Source organism: Salvia hispanica, chromosome 3, assembly GCF_029641045.1.
Source record: "Salvia hispanica isolate PSC_SH4W2 chromosome 3, Shi_PSC_v1, whole genome shotgun sequence".
Taxonomy (NCBI): domain Eukaryota; kingdom Viridiplantae; phylum Streptophyta; class Magnoliopsida; order Lamiales; family Lamiaceae; genus Salvia; species Salvia hispanica.
In genome coordinates, this window is record NC_142694.1 from 20,924,027 (window position 1) to 20,946,325 (window position 22,299).

The window sequence follows — 22,299 nt, forward strand, 5'->3', positions numbered from 1 at the left end:
TAGCATGAAACACTCATTTATTATTCATAGAGTAATCATACTCCAACTAGCTAGGTTCCGAATAATAAAACTTAGTTTCGCGCTCCTCTTGAGGACATTATCAAACGAGACTCACCTCGTGCACGATTCAATATAATAGCAATCCTAGCACCGCTAGATATCGATCACCACTGCCCAATATATCAGGATAATTGGGCTACGAAAAACCCGCACCATTTGATAAGTCAAAGCAATGCATAATCAATACCGTATGCTCAATGCTAACCTACATTGATTAAGAAATAAATATTTATCAAGACCTCGCCTTTCAGTAGATAGCCCAAGGCAAGTCTTGCTGTTAGATCCGTTCAGTGCTATACCACACCAATGTCATCTTATTTCAGTAAGGCTTAGAAATATACGGACTGACATTGCAACCTTTCTCGATGGGTAGTCTAATTCCATCTAGGTTGTGAAATTCATATTTTTCTTTGTTTAGAACTGACCGTATTACCTTAAAGTGGACGACGCCCACAACCGGTCTACTAAAACAAAGACTTAGACTTTGTTAAGTTAACTTATACATTTAAACATGCATTAACATCCATTAAATGTAAAACATAACAACATTATGACAAAAATAATCTGTTTTATTCATTGGAAAATAAAATAAGAGTTTTACAGTATTCAATCACTCGAAACGTGATTTCTAGTATACAAACTCTAACAGTAGCGGTAGTGGTGGGGATCCTGAGGAGTACGAACGGAGGATGAACGAGGCTATGGAGGCCTACATGAACCGCGGGATGGAGCGGTACATGCGTATGGTGGAACAGCAGGCGATACCTCGCCCTCCACGAGTTGTCCACCACCGAGCAGTGATTGATCGGGATCACGTAGCTGCACATCAGCGGCTGTACGAGGACTACTTTGCAGAGTACCCGCGGTTTCCCGCCAACATGTTCCGGCGGCGTTTCAGAATGCGCAGGGAGTTGTTTATGCGCATCGTTAGGGCATTGGAGCGTCAATATATGTGTTTCCGCTTCAGGCACGATGCGGCTGGCAGACCCGGCCACACCCCTATCCAAAAGTGCACGGCGGCAATCAGGCAGTTGGCCTACGGAGGCGCGGCAGACATGTGGGATGAGTACCTCCACATCGGTGAGTCGTCAGCCCTGAAATGTCTGAAGGAGTTCTGTGGGGGCGTGATCAGCATTTTCGGTGAGCAGTACCTTCGAAGCCCTACTCCCGAAGATTGTCAGAATTTGATGCAGATGCACGGGGAGAAGCATGGGTTCCCCGGGATGTTAGGCAGCATAGACTGTATGCATTGGGAGTGGAAGAACTGTCCGACTGCCTGGAAGGGGGCCTACACGACTGGCTACAAGTCAAAGAACCCCACGATAATCCTCGAGGCCGTAGCTGATTACCGGCTGTGGATCTGGCATGCCTATTTTGGGGTAGCCGGGTCGAACAACGACCTCAACGTCCTGAACTCGTCTCCCCTCTTCAACGAGAAGTGCCAGGGCGTCGGTCCAGCCGTCTCATTCGTGGCCAACGGCAACCGGCATGATATGGGCTACTACTTGGCGGATGGGATATACCCTCGGTGGCCGGTCTTTGTGAAGACGATCCGACAAACAAGTGATGAAAAGAAGGCCTACTTTGCGCAACGACAGGAGTCGGCGCGCAAGGACGTGGAGCGCGCATTTGGTGTGCTCCAGTCTCGATGGGCGGCAATCAAGGGCCCAACGCGTTTGTGGGATGTCGGATGCGTTTCCGAGATAATGTACGCCTGCATTATCCTGCACAACATGATCGTCGAAGACGAAGGCGTACCACTGACTAGTTGGGTCAGTGACGATGAAGCCGGTCCAAGCCACGGAACGGCCACCCCTAGTGTACGACAGGGGGTACCCCTCGATGAAGCCGGCCGACTCAAGGAATTTGCCAGCATGCGCCAAGTGGATGCTCATATTCAACTCCAAAAGGATATAATTGAAGAGTTGTGGGCACGGAGGACTGCACGACGATAGTTTTTTTTCTTTATTATGCATGTACTTTTTTTTATCTATGTAACTTTTTAAAATGCAATTAATGAATTTTCCCGTACACGTGTCTAAATTTAATTCCGTATTTTAATCGTAATTTAATTCCGTAAATGTAGTATATTTTGAATTGTTTTTATTGCGGCTGGCCTATGGCTGGCCTAAATCTGACGTGGCAGATGGTTTTTTTAGTGTTGCTGACGTGGCAGAGGAGAGAATGGCTGGCCTATGGCTGGCCTATTAACCATTGCGAATGCTCTAAACGGATGCAAATGTCAAATTTATTTTTATTATTTTAATTGAGAATGTTATATCTTTCTTGTTCGTGTTTTTGCATATATAGTTTGGACAGAAATATCTATTATATTATGTGTGGATTTATTATAATTGACTCAAGTAATTTAGGACAACTCGAAATAGAATACGATTCAAATAACTTGGAATTGAGGGAGTATTCAATAAGTAGTAGATTCGAGCTACCATAGTGTAATGCCGAATAAAAACTCTATGCAATAAAAAATGTCTATCTTTGAAACATGAAACTTATTATGGAGAGATCAAGTAAATAATTAAATATAAGTAGCCAAGCCAGGATATAGAAAAAAAAAACTACATGATGCAATCATCGTCCTTTATGTTTCATGCATTTGTGTCATATATTAGGGCAATGTAGTCATAAATTTAGAGATTTTTTAAAATAATCCAAAGAAGATTAATGCTATGTCGCTATGAGTATGGGTGTGACCTTACTATCATGAAAACAACATGATTTCAGTTTTCTTGCTTCGTTGATTTATTGCTTCATTGGTTTAATGGTAAATTTAAAGAATTCTATTACAATCTTAAATTTCAATGTAGGGAAAAAAACAAAATAAAAAGTAATTACAATCTACATGCAAAATGTTTGACCAATGTTTCAATTGAGTACAAAATGTTTTAGTTAATAAATATCATACAAAAAGTTTGATTAGTGTTACGAATTAGTACATTCCATCTAAAAATCATTAACACTATTACTTTTTCTTATTTTTCTCCAAAATTGTGCCCTAAAAAACATGATATTATTTCTCTAAATAATGCCTTATGCATTGTCATATGCCATTTTATCAAGCAATGAATTCACGTTTAACTTTCGGCTAATAATTGTAGGTAATTTTAGAGTCAAAAGGATGAAAAATAAGAAAAAATAACGATGTTAGTGATTTTTAGACGGAATGTACTAATTTGCAACACTAATTAAACTTTTTGTATGATATTTATTAACTTAAAATATTTTGTACTCAATTGAAACATTGGTGAAATATTTCGTGCGTAAAGTGTAATTAGGGCAAGGGATCGGTCATCATCACAAACTTATTTTCCTCAATTGAATATGGTAAAGTGCCAAACTCAAGATTATTTTTGTCCACTATAACAAATAGGTTGTAAAAATAATCAGTCTTTGACTTTGTTTATCTTTAATTATTACAAATAAATGAAAAGTCATGTATTTTGCATTAAGGGTAGGGCCACATGAAAAGATTAAGATAAATACAAATGAAATAGTACTCTCCCGCTAAATCATGCGTTTTCCTTTAGAGCATCCTTAACCCCGTTCCGGATTTGGACCGCAAGTCCCCTCTACGTCATCATTCCCTCAAATTAGAGGTTCTAGGCCACAACTCCATTAACCCCACAGGCCACAGCTCGGGCCACAACTCAGGCCACAACTATTCATTTGCACTATTCACAACTACAACATATTTTAATCGTAAAATAGAATACGTTGAACAATTAAAACCGGGAAAATTCATTGTTCAGTCGAAAAATAAAAAATTACAAATCCTAAAAAAAAATATTAAGACCTAGAAAATAAAAATTTCAATTCCTAGAAAAAATATTAAAATAATTTAGAGGATAGAAATGGAGAAATTGGTGGAAGAATGTTGAAGAAATGGGTATAAATAGGCAAAAAAAATCAAAAAAAGAAAAAAAAAAGGTTTGCGGCTCGTCCCGTAGCAGATAACCCTAGGCCGGGCCGGACCCCGGGAGCGGCCCAGGGACGCAACTGCGGCCCCGGGACCGGCCCAAGCCGTGACTCACCATGCTCCAACACTGTTCCCGGGCCGGGACTTGCGAGTTGCGGCCCAACCCATCCGCGTTAAGGATGCTCTTAGTTACGTCTCAACCTAAGTGAGATGTTTCCTCTTTTGATAATAATTCTCGCATTTCTTTCTCCTACTTTATCAACATCTCTCCTATTTTATTCTTTTACATTTCTCTTGCTTTATCTTCTTTCTCTTTCTTACTTTATTATATCTTTCTCTTTCATACTACTCCATCCGTCCCATTAAATATGCAACATTTGCTTTACGGTACAAGATTTTATGTAGAGTTGTTTTGAGAGTTAATGAAGAGAGAGTAAAGTAAGAGAGAAGAAAAAGTAGAGAGAATATTATTTTCATTTCTGGAAACGTTTTATTTTTAATGAGACAGACCAAAAAGAAAAATATTTCATTTCTAATGGGACAGAGAGAGTATATTATATATTTAACTTTACTATTAATAATTTATTTAAGTAAACACAATTACCTCAATTTTTATGCCAAAATAGAAATGTCCTGTTTTAACCGGGAAGGGAGTACTATAATTATGTGAAAATTTTGTCCAAGAATTTAGACATTACTCCATAAACTGCAGCTGAGGTGGGACATGACGTCTAGTTGAAGTAAATGGCATCAAATGCTTATTAAAAAAGAGAAAGACACTAGATTATTAAATTTGATTATATCAATAGTAAACTTATCCTACAACCGTGCCTAAAACGCGACCATTATCATTGGATGAAAGCATGAAACTTCACATGATCCAAACTGAACTGTTTTCAAAAAAAAGTCTACGATACAACCCACACAAAGCAATAACCACAAGTTACAATCACTAACTATAAATCAAAATATAAGAAATTTGGGTACTTGATGAAAATTGAAATGTCTAAAATACTTATTAAATGTTGAATTATTGTTCAAGTAGGCCACTGGCACATGAGTAGGTGAAATCCATTTATGTAAGATTCAATAATTAGCACTAAATTATTAGTTACGAAGTAAAGTCGTGCCTTATTCTTCTTCAATGCCTCTATAGTTGACGCCAAGTCAACCTAATCCCGCGGCAACCTACGTGCAACTTGGTCTTCCTTGAATGCTACTCCCTCCGTTCCAAGACAAGTGACCTACTTCTTTTGGGCACGAGATTTAAGTAATGATATTTAAATAAGTTAAAGTGGAGAGAATAAAGTATGAGAGAGGGAAAAGTAGAGGAGAGAAGAGAGAATAAAGTAGGTGGAGAATAAATTAAGAGAGATGACTTTTTGCTAAAAATGGAAATAGATCACTTATAGTGGGACACCCAAAAAAGGAATACAAGTCACTTATCTTGGGACGGAGGGAGTACTTCCTCTTATCTCATCTAGTGCTGATAATTCGGTCAGTTTGGGTCTAACCGAACCATAATTATAAACTCAGTTAACTGAGACCAAATGTAACCGACGTAGAAGCACCGGAACCGAAACCGAATTGGCCTCGGTTTGGTCGGAACCAAATTTTTAAAAAAAATGCGGTTCTTAGGTATCGATCCTTGGACATTGCATACAAAAATTTTCCAACCAAGCCACCACTTGCACTACACTGCATTTTTGGAATTAAAATTTGTAAAAAGAATAATGTATGTGGAGTATTTTGTATTAGAAATTTAAAAAATAAAACTAGCCTATTTATAATTTGTTTAATCCAATGAAACAAAAAAGTTTACAACCTGCTTAATCCAAAAATTAAAATACAAAACAGGCTACAACCAACCAATTCCTTTTACCAATACAAAACCTACCAACAGAAAGCTAAAAACAACAAATCAACTTAAGAATGCAATTCAAGCGAGAATGTGTTTATTGAACACCATGATAAACACCAAATCGGATAAACACCAAATCAACAACTTCTAAAATTTCGTGTCGACTAAGAAATGTGTCATCTTAGCCAGGACAGAAGGAGTACTCGACATTTATCCATAGTCTGCTTTTCTATTAATTATTAGTCCGTCCGTTCCAACTAAGATGACACACTTTTCTTTTCAGTTTGTCATAGCCAAGAAGACACATTTCTATTTCTGATAACTTTCTCTCTCCAATTAATACACTCAACCACTTTTTTTCTCTTTTCAATTAGATACTCAACTCTATGTCTCTCTCCATTTAATAATTACACCTACTACTATTTCTTTCTGCAATTAACCACGTTAACCAATAACTTCCAACTAAAAAATATGTAATCTTAGCCGGGACGAAGAGAATAGTACATAAGGATGTAATTAAAAACTAACTATTAATTAATACTCCCTCCATTTTTTAAAAATAAATTCTCTTTTTTTTAAGTCGTTTCCTAATAAGAAAAATTAATTTTTTTTTTTGTTATAAAAGAAATAAGTCAACACTATTGGACGTCCTAAATAAAGAATGACTCGACACTAATTGGACATTAGGGAGCATATTTTTATGTGAGATTATTTTATGGATGAATTGAGCATATGAGTACGAGAGAGTTCTTTGTAGAAACCAATCCTATATTGTACAGCTATGTATTTGATTGTACTTAATGATTAAGTTGATAATTTCATAGGATCAAAAACAGCAATATATTTTAGATACTTTTTTGGTTAATTAAACTTACAAGTACTCCTCAAATGTACTAACTCAAATTTGAAATCAGAGAACATACAAATGTGCACATAAATAAACGGACAAAATATTTGTTATATTATCCTGTCTTTGCATTGTTACGCCAATCGTCTAAATCAAAATTTATCTGTACTCTACGACAATTTCTATCAATGTGATCCAACTAGTTCTGATAAAATAGCACATGAAACATTAAAATAACATTTAAGAACATAAAACTAGCTATTTATTTCACTTAAATCCATATTAAATGGGGGGTTGTTATTGCAAAAATAGAGGAAATGTTGGAGTTCATTTGGCAATTATATACGGATATTATCACTTCTTCATTAATTACGAGAATCTCCTAGGATGTTACCATTATTGTTAATTTCTTATTACTATTTCGATACATTGTTTTCTTTTCTTTTTGCATGATATTGAAGAAAATATTGCTTATTTTTGTTAAAAAAAATTTTTTTTGCCACAATTTCCTTTTTGAACCGCCACAAAAAAGTTGTCACTTTTCATTATGATTTCATACAACTTACAATATCCATAACGCATTTAATGTGAGACTTCACTCCACAATGAATAACAAACTACTAAAAAAATATGGTAAATGTACATTTTTGTATTAAACTTCCAAGTAACTAAAAATTACGTAGATTTTTAGCAAATGCTACTTGACCAAGATGTACTCCCTTCGTCCCTCAATATATGTCTCACCTTGATCCAACACATATTTTAAGAAATGAAAAGAAAAATAAATTGAAAAGATTAGTGGCATGTAGATCCTACTTTTATATATTAGTTTTATAATATAGTGTAAGGAAAAAATGAGTTAATGGAATGTAAGATGTGTTACCAAAAGTGATAAAAATGAAATGAGACAATTAATAAGAGACGAACCAAAATGAAAATTTTACACATAACGAGGGATAGAAAGAGTATAAAATTACTCCATCCGTCCCTGAAAATTTTGTCTCATATTTCCTTTTTCGTCTGTCCCTAAAAATTTGTCACGTTTTACTTTTACCATTTTCGGTAGTGGACCCTACATTCGACTAACTCATTCACATTCACATTTTATTATAAAACTAATGGAGTATATAAAAGTAGGACCCACGTGCTACCAAATTTTTCAACCCACTTTCTATTATATTTCTTAAAACCCGTGCCGGGTCAAATGGTGATGAATTATTAGGGACAGAAGGAGTATAACAAATCAAGTCCATGACAATCCTACACAAATACTCCCTCCCTCTCTGAAAAATATAAACATTTAATGCGACAAGAGTTTTAATGTATAGAAAGATAGAGATAAAGGGCAATGTAAATAGTGTTAATGGGGAGTAAGCTCCACATCATTATTAGTATAATGCAATGGTATAAGTTGTAAATAAAATGATAGGGGCATGTTAGGGTACCACCACCCCTTAAAATAACACCATACCACCATTTCTAGCCAATCTATAGACGGGCAGCAATGTGCTGGTCTTTAAACAACAATTTTTCTTGAACAACAATATCGACACACTATACAGCAATCTATAGATTGTTATGTAGCATTTATAATATTGCTGTATAAGCGGTGTCACGTTGTCATTTTAAGAGGGGTTGTCACGTGTTTCGTCTTATTACTATTTCGATACATTGTTTATGAATAATGTGTTTTTTAATTATCCAAAATGAAATAGTTCATAATTTTTGGGACGGATAGAGTATAGAAAAAAGTCAAAGGATTCACAAAATATGTTCATGTTTAATTTAATTTCTTGTTTGGGGATTGGATATAATGTATGGAAGCATAAGGATGTTAGGTGTAGTAATTATGGTATGGAGAAGCGTGCCTATATAGTTCTCCCAAATATCAATCAAGCCCATACACTAACACAGACTTGTGTTTTCTGTATTTTTGTGTATTTGAATGATTCAATTATTCGTTAAGCAATCAACTCTCAACCACCTGTGTCTTCTCAATCATTGACCAACAAATAACATGAACACATGCCTTGTCTACGACGCCACAAAAGCAAAGACACTAAGATAAACACGTCCAATAGAATGAGAGACAGAAAAAAAAAACTGATTCTCAGCCATCTATTCTCTATCCCATTCCATTGTATCAATCACTATCTCACACATAGTAGTGATAGTAACGGCACACAAACCTTGTACCGTTTTTTAGACGAAACACGACATGAACGACAAATTTCTACGACTATTACAAGTCCGTGTTTAGACAAAAGCATCAAGAAAATGAAACTCAAGAGAGATGACTCGAGCTACAAAGTTCAATAAATTTACATCTAGTGTTTACCTCGCTCCAAAAAGCTCGTCTTGGCTCCCGCAATTCAACCATCTTCGCTTTCTGTAAGATGGTTATAGAAAAGATGTTAATAAAACTATTCCAATCAGTTGAGAGACCTGATCATCACCAAAATTTGAGTTTCATATAATTTGTTCGTGAAGAAATCCATATTTCATACCTTGTATAGTTTCCATGTTATCTTCCTTGAAGACACCAAGGGGTGAGCCGCGTACAGAAAGAAGCATCTCGCCGCACTTTGGAAGCCTCTTGCTTTTGGGGGTTACCCCAACTGACAACCTATGGTTACTAACCTGGAGTTACATAATTAATGAGAAATTATATAGGATGCAGAAATCCGAGATACCAAAACACTACTTATATGTAATCACATCTTTTAACACAATATTATGTCAAATCACAAATATTTACATACATTTGGAGTCTGCAGCTCATCCTTCAGCTCTAACATTTGTGAATCGGATGGGTCGTCAAAAACCTGAAAATTTGAATTGAGGGTATCAGAGATGAGAATCGAAAGATGAGATCTAAGAGCTAACCAAAAAGCAAGTAATGGCCTTAAGTCCATGACTATCTCAAGTTCCACAGGCAACTGATAAAACAAAGATAAATAGTGATGGATAATATATTGAGAAACCATTAATGAAAAGAACATACGAGATTCCTGATTTGTAGTTTATCAGCACCAAAAATGGTTGTTTTCACTGCAACATAATGAGAAAACATCATCAGCTTTACATGGAGAGAAATGTCTGAAGATCAGATCGTCTACTTAGACGAGAAGATTTCTCAATACCAGATTGATTTGAAAATTCGAAGCCGCCTAAAGAAGGAATCCCCGCGGAGAAATCGGGATAAGCTAATGACAGCCGACGTAGAAGTGCAGCATGTAATGTTCTTTCATCACCATTGTCCAGAGTTGCGTCCACGGATTTCCCTTTCGATTTCACTTCATACTGGCCATCCTTTCCAGTCGCTTCAAGGGATAGGTTCGGAAGTTTTTCATTGAAAAACTGCAATACAGGAACCTGCAACTGGTCTTCACTGAAATAGGAACGAAGTAACTGCAACATAGTGCTAAATCGTTCGATTTCAACATCCCGGAGAGCTCTGATTGCAGCACATTGACGTTCAACTGATGAACAAATTATGTAAGTAAATACTAATACAAAATTTGATGACAATTACATACTTCAAACGAAGAAAAGTATAGCCCAAAGGTTGTTTCTGATGTTTGTTAGTTACAAGTACAACTCAAAAGAAAAGGATCATATCAATAATTTGCTAAACTAATAATATGAATGTTCATGAGTTACAACTCGAGCATATACATTTCCTTTACGACAACAAGGATAACAAGTTTCAAGAGAAAAATAACTGAACAATATATGAGTTAAATATGCATGCGACCACTCATTGTCAATGCTATCTCATGTACGATAACATGATTAAAAACTAAAAACATTTAGGATCACAAAAGTTGAAGACCAAATTCTATATTGCTTCTTTAAAAAAGCATGGATGAACTGCAAAAAGGGGTGGCCAAGGCCAATAAGTCACATAATGTGTTTTTAATGCAGAGTCTATCAAAAGTTCAGCAGTCAACTTAAGTTGACATTATGGTTCACAACATCCTATTGCGATAGCTGGTGACTGTGAATTTGACAGAAATGTTGATTTCTCACTGTACTCTTCAGACTATTTTCCATATTTAACAATGCAATGATTAAGTTGGCAAGCTCACGGATAAGTAAAACATATCTCATATTGCGGAGGTGAAGTGCATACACTCGTAGTTGTCAAATGCTTCGTCTTTCTCTTCCAGTGGAGCACCTTCATTGTTGCAATTTTGTTCCTCTACAACCGGTTTCTTTTTCGGTCTACCTCTTTTTGTTCCCATTTTACACTATCTGGAAGTAAAATCAGCAACTTGTACTGAATTGAATAATCTAGAATACAAAAAATTCAATCATCCAATCTGCAGTGCAATTTATGTGATTACATAAAAGTAAATGAAATCAGGAAAAATTCAATAAACGCTGTTCCAATCCAAAGCCAAGATTCAAATCACATTTAGGTTTCATAAACTAAGAAAAACAAAATATCAGAAAGGGGAGAACTTTTCCCAACTGATTGTTAAATCATTACTTACCAACCTCAAAAATCCCAGTAAATCATCGCGAAATTCTCTAAATCTACTCAAATAATAAAAGCAGGCATTTCTGAGAATTGAAGAACAAACAAAAAATTAATAATTTACTGGTGAAATTGATGAATTGGGAAAATGAGGATACCAGAACGATGGTAGTACGTAACAAGGGGTTTCTAAAGCACAGAAGAAATAGAGGGGAAATACAGAGGTCAAAAACAAAACAAGTAGCAGCATAATTCGAATTGATAACTTGTTGAAACGAAAAATTAGGGCGAAATTTAGGGAAAATATACCTTATCCGAGCTACTGATTTGTGCATTTGAGTGGAAGAAACAAGTAAAAATGGGGGAGAGAGACGAGGGAAAATTCGAAGAGAATTTAGATTTAAAAAAACCGTCGTCGCTTTACCTCCTGCTTTCTTTTCTTTTGCGGAAACTACAAAATGTTAAGCAATGTCTTTCCTTTCTTTTATTTCAATTTACTGGATTAGTTTTTTTCTTTTGATTAGGCTCTAATTTGATCCAAAATTTCTCTTTTATTACATTCTAATAAAGCATGTGATGCAAATTTGTATATTAATTACTCACATTGAACTAATAGTTTACTCATAATCATGTGTGGATGTTTTAAAAGAAATTCATATAATTATTTTTATAAAATAATACTACTAGTTAAAACTAAAACTAATTTATGTTATTTCAATCTGATTCTTAAGATATTATATAATTACTTTTAGTCAAGCTCAAAATCTGTATGGATCTTTATTTTTTTATATATATTTAATAATTTACTAGTAGTATGTAATTGTAATTTGATGGAAAATTATTTTACATTGTGATTTATTATAGAGTTTGAAACATCACGTTAAACTTTTGATATCTGTGACAATAAAAACAATACTTCTATAAATTAGTATTATAAATCAACATAAAGTGATTTTATGTTGAATTTGTATGAGTAGTCTTTTACTCATGTTTCTACTCAAATGGAACACGAGTAGTACTAGTCAGATCAATTTTGACATTTTATCCCCAATTTTTGCTAATAAAAGACTTATAACCACAATTTAACTTTCAAATCCAAATTGATATGCAAAGGTATTTTAATAATCTTATATCCAACTGAATATCGCTGGATGTGGATTTTGAACAAAATATACCAAGAACATTACCTAGGACCAGAAAGCTCAATGGCCTCAATTACGAACGATGACTCTTCACAAGTTTCGTTCAAATTCAACGAGAAACTAAACGTTCGACCTTGACATAGGTCCACGCCACCCTGCGTCGTGGCCGGCTGCTCCACCTGCCCGTTTATCCCTTCCAAGATCATCGACACTCGCGACATTTTAGGCCGGACATCCGGATGCGACTGAGTACACTGCAGGGCTAGCTCCACGGCCTTCTCTAGCTCGTCCGAATCGAAGCACCCCTTTAGATTCTTATCTACGAGCTCTTCAAGCCTCTTCTCCGCGTGCAAGGCTCTGACCCAGTCGAGGATCATTCCTCGCTGCACCTGCCCGTTGGATGCATTGGCCGTGTCCAACGGCTTCTGCCCCGTGACCAGCTCCAACAGCAGTATCCCGAAACCGAAAACATCAGTCTTGTCCGATGACTGCCCTGTCGAGAGATACTCTGGCGCGATGTGCCCCACAGTGCCACGGACCGCTGTGGTCACGTGCGAATCCCGAGGGTCTAAAAGCTTGGCCAGGCCAAAATCTCCAACAACGGCCTCGAAACTCTCGTCGAGCAAGATGTTTGCAGCCTTGACGTCCCTGTGGATGATTTTCGGATTGCACTGCTCGTGTAGGTATAGAAGGCCGCGAGAGGCTCCAAGAGCAACGCGCATTCTCTTGCCCCAATCCAGAGACGGGTTTTCTTGCACGGGATCTGTCGATTCGATGCACACACACAAGTTAAGACCATACAACACAGATAAAAATGCGAAGACCGTGAAATGTAGTGATGTAACGAACCTCGGAGACGATCTGCAACGCTGCCGTTAGGCATATAGGGATAGACGAGCAGTTTATCCTCGGCGGTCATGCAGAAGCCGTACAAACGGAGAAGGTTCCTGTGCAGCGCTAGTCCTATCATCTCGACTTCTGTTTGAAACTGCACTTCACCGGTGAAGCTCGGGTCTTTGAGCCTCTTTACTGCTACCACTGTTTTATTCGGAAGAACGCCTCTGTAAACCACTCCAAACCCTCCTTGCCCGAGTATGTTCTTGGGGCTGAAGTTGTTTGTTGCTGTTTGCAACTCGCGTAGCGAGAAACGTTTTAGGTGCCCGATGTTGAACTCATAGTCTTGCTGCACTGCACATCCAGATGATCATCAAGATGTTTATGTTATCGTCATTTTTTAAATATGGTGGTTGCATACGTGGAAGAAAGAGGTACGGGGGCCATGAAGAGATACCATATGATTTGTAGAGGACGCGAGACCTATACAAGTGCACCCAGCATACAAGGAGTAAGATAGAAATGAGAAACGCGCAGCTGAGTCCGATAACGACAGCAACAGCTAGATGATGATGATGGTGGCCGATAATCTTTGGATACGAAGCTGTTTCTGAAAGAAAAAGATATATGATAAGAGAGACTGATTCAGTTGACAACTATCTTAAAATGAGAACTTTGAAAACTATCAGTTGAAAACACAAACCATATCAGTTGGTGGCACAAAAGTATCCGTTGGAGCAACTGATATGTTTTGTATTGCCAACCCATATATTTTGTACAGCCAATTGATAGTTCTCATTTTAAGATAGTTGTGAAATGATCCATCTCGTCCGATAAGAATGCATAAACGATACCATTGAGTGGTTTTGGAGCAGCCATACAAATTTGTGAGTTTGAAGAGCATAGAAAGACGTTTCCTGCGACACTGCACCAAAGCATTCCCGTGAGAGACCAAATCAAGATCATAGAGATGAACCACTCTACCACTAGGCCAACACACGCACACTGAAGCCCTCTTTTCTCATGTAATTGTATCACAAAAATGATTTCAAATCGCTTATTGGGCAGGGAAAACTTGGCAATCAATTCTCATGTATTTTCCTTGCTTTCGTGGAAACTGTGGAAGGAAAGAACGATCACACAAAAAGATACTTCACCTGTAGTCTTTAGCAAGAATCTTAGGGACGTGGCCGCTTAAGTTATTAAAAGATAAGTCCCTGTAAAAAAAATCGAATCACCGTTTTATCAGCACAAATTTGCAATTCTCATAATCACAAATCCGTTAATGGTTGTGGTAAGAAAACATACAAGACAGAAAGACCTGTTAGGCTAGCTACATCTTGAGGGATTTGTCCCGATAACTTGTTTTTGCTAAGTTTCCTGCAAATTCATCGAACTCAATGAATAAGGATAAGCAAATCCAAACAAGCTATCGAATGCATTATAGCAAAACATCCTTACAAGTAGCTCAGTCGAGATAGACGGCCCACTGAGCCCGGAATTCCACCATAGAACTTATTACCAGAGAGATCAAGAGTTTGTAACTCCGAAAGCTTCCCAATCTCGGGGGGAATGTTCCCCGATAACTGATTATTCTGTAACAACCTGTTTATAGACAATTCTTAATTTCTAGAAAGTGATTCAATAAGAGAAACATAGCTGCTGCATTCATCAATGACTCAATAGGCAAAAAACTAAGCCAACTAAAATGAGGATGAGTTCATACGTTATAATACTAAAGCAACATTCAATCAGAAAATATGAAATGAATCAAATAAAATGAGTTGAAATTAAAAAGAACTTACATTGTGCGAAGATGAGTTAAGTTGCCAATACTCGGTGATAGTGTGCCAGATAATCCCATACTAGGCATTTCTCTAACCAACAAATAAAACAAGAATGAGCAAACACAAACACACACACATGAAAATTTTTCAAAGTGTAAAAAAATACCCACAAAGAAATGACAAAGCTTTCTGGAGAGCAGCCAACCATGTACCAAGTGCAAGGGTCCACAGAGTTGATATCCCATCCATCAAGAACATGATTCTCATCTCTCATCTCTCTCTTCATTCCCATCAAAGCAGCAACTGCAAGAAAATCCACATTATTATATTCCCACTTCCACACACATCACACACAAATGGTGCAAAGCCCACCTTCAAAGTTGACACCTTTAGGAGAAAGGAGGCTGGAAGAGGCAGCACTATTAGCCCAGGATAAAATCAGCACCAAAACTAACCTTATTTCTCTCATTTTCTCTCTAGGAAAGAAATGGATTGGGGAAACCTATGAAGCTCAAAATGGTTTTCTTGGCTTCTTATATCTCTGACAATAAAATATTGTCAGACTCAATCACGAGGCTGAAACAAAACCACATAAATTAATCTTTCTTCCCATTTCCCCCTTTTGCAGGTTTCTAACAAATAACAAGACATGCATCCAACTGTTTCAGAGGGAGTACATAATCAGAGTAAGAAATTTCCAAAACTTTTTAATCCAACTAATTTTGACCTTTTTCACCTACAGTTTTGTCTTCGATTTTCTACTCAGGGAGTAATACATTTATCAAGGCATCAAAATCAATTCTTTTTAAATAAATCAATTAATAATTAATATTTTGTAATTTCTCTATGTGATTTGCCTTATAATTTAAATTGTCGGTGTATTAGTATAATTTAATGATTTAAGTATATAACAAGCATCTATGGACATTGTGTGGTGTTTTGCTACAAGCTCCAATCTTGACTGACTCTATCCCAATTTGAGTAAACATGAAATCATCATTATACTCAATAATAATACTATCACTCAATTGGGCTACAAATTTGGTTATCAACGGAATGTCATCACATAAACAGAGGTTCAGGGAACAAGAATGGTTTTGGCGAATTTCCATTTATTTTAATTGAAATTAATAACGAAATAAGAGGAAAAAGTAATTGGAATAGTGTTAATAATAGTATGGCTGATGTGAGAGATTTTTGGGTTTTATCAGGTATCCAAGTGTGTTATGGTTATTTTTTTTAATCTTCATTAATTTTAATAGAGTCTTCATCTCTCAATCTTGCCTAAAGTTTTCTTTGTCACCATCAATATTCACCACCACCTAGGCACCTACCATGCCAGACAAATTGGTGGATTTTGACATGTGTTGCAGTGGACGAATGATTATTTTCAATTTTATCCGATGATAGTAAAAGTTGGTAGTATATCCAAGTCTAATTAATTAATTTATAATCAGCCATTTTTATTAGTAATTATTTTCTAATTTAGTTAAATTAGATTTGGTCATGTAAAATCCTAGATGGAAGAAATCCAATGATATAGCAGCAAATACTTCATAGAATAGAAACAAACTAAATTAATTATTAAAAAAAAAGGAATTGAAGCCTTGGATCCTATTTGTCGAGAGACCAAAAAACAATGTTATTACACAGAAGCCTACAACGTTAATGGCGGCAAAATTCTCGAGTCACTCAAATACGAAAGTGTAAATTCATCGGGGGCGGGACGATTAAATTTTTAAAAAACAAAAGAGAGAGAAATAGGATGAGAAGAAAGTGATTGTACCCTTGAGATTTGGGAACTGTGTAGCCTTGCTAGTCAACATTATCCAATGCGGTAGGCCACACCTCCCCTCAATCTGCATCCATCCTTTCCAGCCGTCCGATCTAATTGGCTTTGGACAACGTGCATCTCTTTGCTGGCGTAATAATGGTGCAGCTGTCTCTGTTTGTTGACCACTCGATTTGCACACGACTCCGTGGTTGCCCCAAACGATGTCGCAACACAGATTCCCCCCTTCATACAAATAATTCTTATTTTTAAAAAGTGGTTATTCAAATCTATTGCGCAAAATAAAATGAGACTACTGTAGATGTCATATCTAACATTTTATCTGCTCACTCCATCTCACTCAAAATATCTCTCTTTCTTTTTCATATATCTCACTCAAATGTTCACTTTCTATATTAAAAAATAATCATTTCTCTCTACTCTCTCCCATTTAAAATATTCAATTACATTTTTTCCTCTACTTACTATACCTAATAACTCATCTTAATACCATGTCACTCGAGAATATAACATTTTACCTACTCCAGAATATAACATTTTGAGTGAGCAAGGGAGCATTCCCTTTGTTCCAATAAAGATAATCTTTAGGAAACACTACACGGAATTAAAAAATTGAAATTGTATTTAATGAATTAAATAGAAAAAATAAAATAAAGTAACAAGGGGCAAATAAGTAGGAATAGAAAAAACTTGGCATAAATAAACATATCTTCTTTCACAAGGGCAACTGTAACAAGAAGAAACAGAATCAGAAGAGAAGCAAAAGACAATAGGAAAATAAATCGAACCCATCATTTTTGGTTCAGGCTGGCTCCTATAGGACAACATCTATTCATACACTCTCATATCTTTTGCCTGTTACGCATCGCTTTCTTGCGCGTAACCAAACATATACACAAAAAGGATCTCCCCTCTTCCAGGTACGCTACTGCCCGGAGACAACTTTGTAGGAAAAAAGGGGGAAAACAGCATGACAGAAGACACAATCCAGATCAGCCTGCAACGGGATTGCCTCCCCCCTCTGTTCTGCCCTCGTAGCTCAACAGATTGTTGGATCAGCTAGCCCTCCCAATTAGAGGTGTTATCCAACCGTTTTAAGAGTTCTTCAACCCATTAACTACCGTTTTACTTGCAGATATAACTATTTTACGTCATTCCCTCATAGGATGCAAAGAACTGTAGGCCCATTTGTCTTTTCACGTGGTCGGGTATCAGTTTGTTGATGAGATCTGGAGATGCACCAGATAACTATACACAGGGAAGAAGAAAGTAAAGTTTAATATGATAACTGGGACTAATCAAGATATTATAGCACTGTTCAATATAGCAAGCAAACCAAACATGCAGAATATTTAACTTCATTCTGCTTAACTAGCCTTCAGACTTTCGTTAGTAGTGTGCAGATGTAGGATTCTATTAGGGGGGGGGGGGGGGTCCAAATTGAGCAAAATGGATATATTCCAAGCTTGGTTTATGTAATTTGCCTTTTTATTTAACAGCGGCCTTTTTAAATAAAACTAAATGACTGATGGTATGCTCTGGTTCACTTAAAGACATAGCTTGAATCGATTCTTTACTGTAAATGCAAGATAATATAATACTCACGCACCTCCTGTTTAAAGTTGAAGAGAGGCGGCAATGGGCGGCCATTTGGTAACCGAGCATTAGGTTCCCGTAGCTCATCAAAGAAAGGGTGGGCACATGCTTCAAGCTACAAGAAGAAGCATCATTATAAAGGATTTGTATACAATGGCATGCATATATATTTGGAATGCATGTAGGCAGCAAATTACATAAAATATGAAACCAAGAATCAGATGATATTTACTTCAACCAAGACCACATCAATTTTTCCAAATAGACAGCAGAAAACATAGAGGAAAACTCACCGCAGTGCAACGAAGATTTGGAGAGTATTGCAGCAACCTGGATGTAAGATCTATTGCTTCAGGAGGCATCCTTTTTTGAAACACCTGAAGTTGGCAAGGGTATGTAGCAAGTTAATAAAAAAACATAAGAAAAATATGCAAAGTTTGCATCATGGTTCTCACAGAAGGACATTTTCAAAACTAGAAGTCTAGAACAAAATACAGAACATAAGCCAAAATGTAACACATATACCCCTTCCGTTCCATGTTAATAGAGGCATTTCAAAAATAATACTAATAAATAGTTAAAGTGGAGAAAAAGTACATTATTCTCTCTTACTTTACTCTTTCTCCACTTTTAACTATTTATTTATTATTTTTCCAAGACAAGTGCACAAAATGAAATGCCTCTATTAAGAGGAACTATAATACAAAACATTATTAGACAAACTTAGCAGTTGATACGGCAAACTTGCTAAATAAGCTCACTACTAAGAAAAATACACCAACGAGGTAAAGATATCAATGACAATTCCATCATTGTTTGAGCACAAAGACAAGTAAATACGCAAAAAAATGTCAAAGATATGACTTCACCACCCTCGAAACTAAGCATGCTAATTATAAGAGGAACTATAATGCAACTTAAGTGTGTAACTAATCCATGCTACTCCCTTCCCATACTTCTCAACCTTTCACAATTCAGGTATGCCAATTCTAGTTTACCAACTATCAGTGGGTAAAAAGCACTGTAAAAGTTCAAACAGCATCATTAACAAGACAAATAACAAAATATGAAATGTGGAATGTATACCTTGTGCCATGGGTGTGCTTTAATTTGGGGAAATCTAAAATCGTTGTAGTTTGGATTCATACAACGGATTTCCTCTCGTGTTGGAGTTCCAAGTACCTAAAAGAGATGTATAATATAATTTAGAGACAAGTTAATGCATAACATCCCCTCCGAAACAATGACTAAATTATACCTTAATGACTTCCACAAGCTGACCAACAGCATTTTCCCCGGGAAACAAAGGCTACAGATTGCAAAATATGTATAAGTCAGAGACCATGCTAATAGCCAGTGAGATTTTCAAGCATGTACTTGTATGGATAGCAAGATCACTCACTTGACCTAGAAGAAGCTCAGCCAGGACACAGCCAGCTGACCAGATATCAATGGAAGTAGTGTATTCAGTTGCACCAAAAATGAGTTCAGGTGCCCGATAAAATCGAGAACAGATGTATGATATGTTTGCTTCACCTCTCACCTATTTAAAATCAAAGTCAAATAATCATACGTACAAAAACAAAACAATTGAGTGCAAATAACTATAGTAAAAAAATCAACATAGAAACTAAGCTATCATCCTCATATTATCTCCAAATCATAGGGAGCTCAAAAAATCACTTACCAGTACTTTGGCACTTCCAAAATCACAAATCTTGACCTGATGGGTGGCAGGATCAACCTACAACGAGAGACAAAGCAATATCAATATTATAAGATTCATTTTATTCCATAAAGTGTGGAATCTATTTATCCCCACCAAAACATTTTGTGGCTTCAAGTCTCTGTGGCAGACACCAGCAACAGAATGCATGTAAGCCAACCCTCTGAAAATCTGCAGAATATATTCTTATTATCATATCGAAAACAAAGTAACATTAAGTTGAAACTTGAAAGCACTACAGACGGAGTTACTTACTTGGTAAGTATAGAGTTTCACGTAGATGAGTGGCATTTTGTGGTTTGCATCACTATAATGCTTCAGAACGCGAAACATACTTTCTGGAACATATTCCATCACTAAATTGAGAAACAGCTCATTTTGGCTTGTAGTTGAAAAGAAACAATGCTTCAAGGAAACAACGTTCGGGTGATCCATAGTTCGCATTAGCTGCAGTTCACGATTTTTATATCTTCTGTCTTGCAATACTTTTTTTATAGCCACAGTCTCTCCAGTTTCAATGCATTTTGCCTAAGTCAAGTAAGAATAAAATAAGTTTCTTGAGAACTGACAACAACACAGAGGAAGCTAGCACTAATAACCAATAGATGTAAATACCTGAAAAACAATTCCAAATGAACCAGTCCCTACAACTCGCTCTGCCATGTAACTTACTGTCTGCATAGTAGAAAAAAATTTAATTAGATATAAACCAATGTTTCCTTCTTCCTAGATATTTTTTCCTTGCAGAGAAAATATGGTGTAAGAAACAATTTTAACCCCTGCGCCAGTTCCTCTCAAACTTCTATTGAATACTCATAGGCTTAATTTCAAGAGCTAGACTTAACAGCTCAAGATTGTTCGCTAAGTCTTAGCCAAACCTTACAAGCTTCATACAACCAAAAATGATCAAATCATCCCAACTGAAGCAAAATTAAGTTGAATCAATAGGCTTACCTGCTTAGGTTCCCCATTCTTTCCCCCAATAGTGGTCGAAATTATGTGACCAGTGACTGTACCATTCCCATCCATTACAGGAGCAGACATCTCCTGTATAATGATAAATGCTCGAATTAGAAACCACATTACTCCACTGCTATTAAAGATCAGCTATGAATGCAGTTTCTAAAGATATGCACATTGCGCAAGAATACACACTCCAGCTTAGCAAAGATCAAGGGCATAAATCAAGAAAAAATAAGAAATCCATAATTGACCACCCACTCACAAAATTAGCCACAATGAATTTCCAATTAGCAAGAAACATTGGAACTTAAGCAACGATCTACTCTCCAAGGTCATAGAAACTTTCTAAAAATTCGCGTAGCTCGTCTTAAAATTGAAACCCTAGGCAAATCATAGGCACAAGGCCGAAACTACAGCTCCAGCACGACGATTACAAGAAACAATAACCTCAAGCACCAAAACTATAAAAATCAGTTAAATTCAAGGGCAGAATTTCAGTGGTTGAGAAAAAAATAAACCGAATGAAGAAAATGCAGATCTGCAATATCCGGAATTGTGACGATGGGAAACAGAAGATCTAAAACGGTGCGATATTAGGAATCAACTCACAATATTAGCACAATCGAAAAGCGAAATCGAAAGCACAAAAACAAAATTACCTTATCGTCGGCCATAACGGTATAATTCGCGCAAGCAAATCGAAAGCGAAAGCCTCAAAAAAAACGGTGAACGTAAAAGGAGACTTTCAAGTCTGCGATCTGCACAACATTTTGGCGTCGATGATTGAGAGGTGATGATTGTCGGTAGAGAAAAGGAAAAGAAGAAGAAGCGAATTAGAGAGAGAGAGAGAGAGAGAGAGAGAGAGAGAGAAGAGAGGCGTGGTTAGAGGAGAGGGTGGTGGTGGTGATGGGGTGGCTGGGTCCCACAAACCAAACAGCATCCCATGTGAATACAGCTCTCTTACTCTCTATCCCTCTTTCCTTCTCTCTCCTCTTTTCTTTTCTACTCTCTTTTCTTTTTTTCTTTTTCTTAGTTGGGCGGAGAAGCACTTCGTTTCCCACTTTACTTACGATGCTTTGCCACATTTAGATTACTAACTAAATCCGTTGATTAATTATTAATCGCCGCGACTTGGGCCTTGCATGACCACGATAATTGGGCTTGTATGTTGTGGAGCATTAATTTTTAGCACATAGTTCTGCCGGAGTAGAATGTGTTTAATGGTGCTCGGTTTCGATCTATATTGACGGTTAACCGTTGGTTACGGTTTGGAA

The 22,299-nt window shown here is 36.7% G+C and overlaps 3 protein-coding genes across 9 annotated transcripts; all 3 read right to left on the reverse strand.

Moving 5' to 3' along the window:
* Window positions 1–8,794: 8,794 nt before the first annotated feature.
* On the reverse strand, window positions 8,795–11,649 carry LOC125195680 (translation initiation factor). Of its 4 annotated transcripts, XM_089067423.1 has the most exons (8): window positions 11,495–11,626; window positions 11,202–11,271; window positions 10,838–10,998; window positions 9,846–10,184; window positions 9,707–9,753; window positions 9,465–9,527; window positions 9,210–9,342; window positions 8,795–9,091 (listed from the first exon to the last, which is right to left on the reverse strand). In XM_089067423.1, exons 3-8 carry the CDS (start codon window positions 10,947–10,949, stop codon window positions 9,075–9,077), a joined length of 711 nt encoding a protein of 236 aa, XP_088923549.1. In that variant the 5' UTR covers window positions 10,950–10,998; window positions 11,202–11,271; window positions 11,495–11,626; the 3' UTR covers window positions 8,795–9,074. The 4 variants fall into 4 exon arrangements, with proteins under 4 accessions (XP_088923549.1, XP_088923548.1, XP_088923551.1 ...); XM_089067422.1 differs by lacking the exon at window positions 11,202–11,271 and having other exon boundaries at window positions 11,495–11,649; XM_089067425.1 differs by lacking the exon at window positions 11,202–11,271 and having other exon boundaries at window positions 10,838–10,959; window positions 11,495–11,648.
* Window positions 11,650–12,272: 623 nt separating this feature from the next.
* On the reverse strand, window positions 12,273–17,290 carry LOC148930354 (Leucine-rich repeat protein kinase family protein). 4 transcript variants are annotated; one of them, XM_089068764.1, is made up of 10 exons: window positions 16,735–17,290; window positions 15,119–15,251; window positions 14,967–15,038; window positions 14,623–14,766; window positions 14,470–14,541; window positions 14,319–14,378; window positions 14,016–14,086; window positions 13,619–13,771; window positions 13,177–13,515; window positions 12,273–13,090 (listed from the first exon to the last, which is right to left on the reverse strand). In XM_089068764.1, exons 1-10 carry the CDS (start codon window positions 16,811–16,813, stop codon window positions 12,369–12,371), a joined length of 1,845 nt encoding a protein of 614 aa, XP_088924890.1. In that variant the 5' UTR covers window positions 16,814–17,290; the 3' UTR covers window positions 12,273–12,368. The 4 variants fall into 4 exon arrangements, with proteins under 4 accessions (XP_088924890.1, XP_088924889.1, XP_088924891.1 ...); XM_089068763.1 differs by lacking the exon at window positions 16,735–17,290 and adding an exon at window positions 15,321–15,783; XM_089068765.1 differs by lacking the exon at window positions 16,735–17,290 and adding an exon at window positions 15,404–15,776.
* Window positions 17,291–17,410: 120 nt separating this feature from the next.
* On the reverse strand, window positions 17,411–22,050 carry LOC148930355 (shaggy-related protein kinase eta-like). Its single transcript, XM_089068767.1, has 12 exons — window positions 21,685–22,050; window positions 21,017–21,109; window positions 20,678–20,737; window positions 20,318–20,590; window positions 20,159–20,233; window positions 20,024–20,080; window positions 19,739–19,879; window positions 19,595–19,645; window positions 19,423–19,518; window positions 18,630–18,713; window positions 18,350–18,451; window positions 17,411–17,988 (listed from the first exon to the last, which is right to left on the reverse strand). The coding sequence occupies exons 1-12, from the start codon at window positions 21,697–21,699 to the stop codon at window positions 17,887–17,889; spliced, it is 1,149 nt and encodes a 382-aa protein (XP_088924893.1). The 5' UTR covers window positions 21,700–22,050; the 3' UTR covers window positions 17,411–17,886.
* Between the last annotated feature and the right edge of the window lie 249 nt (window positions 22,051–22,299).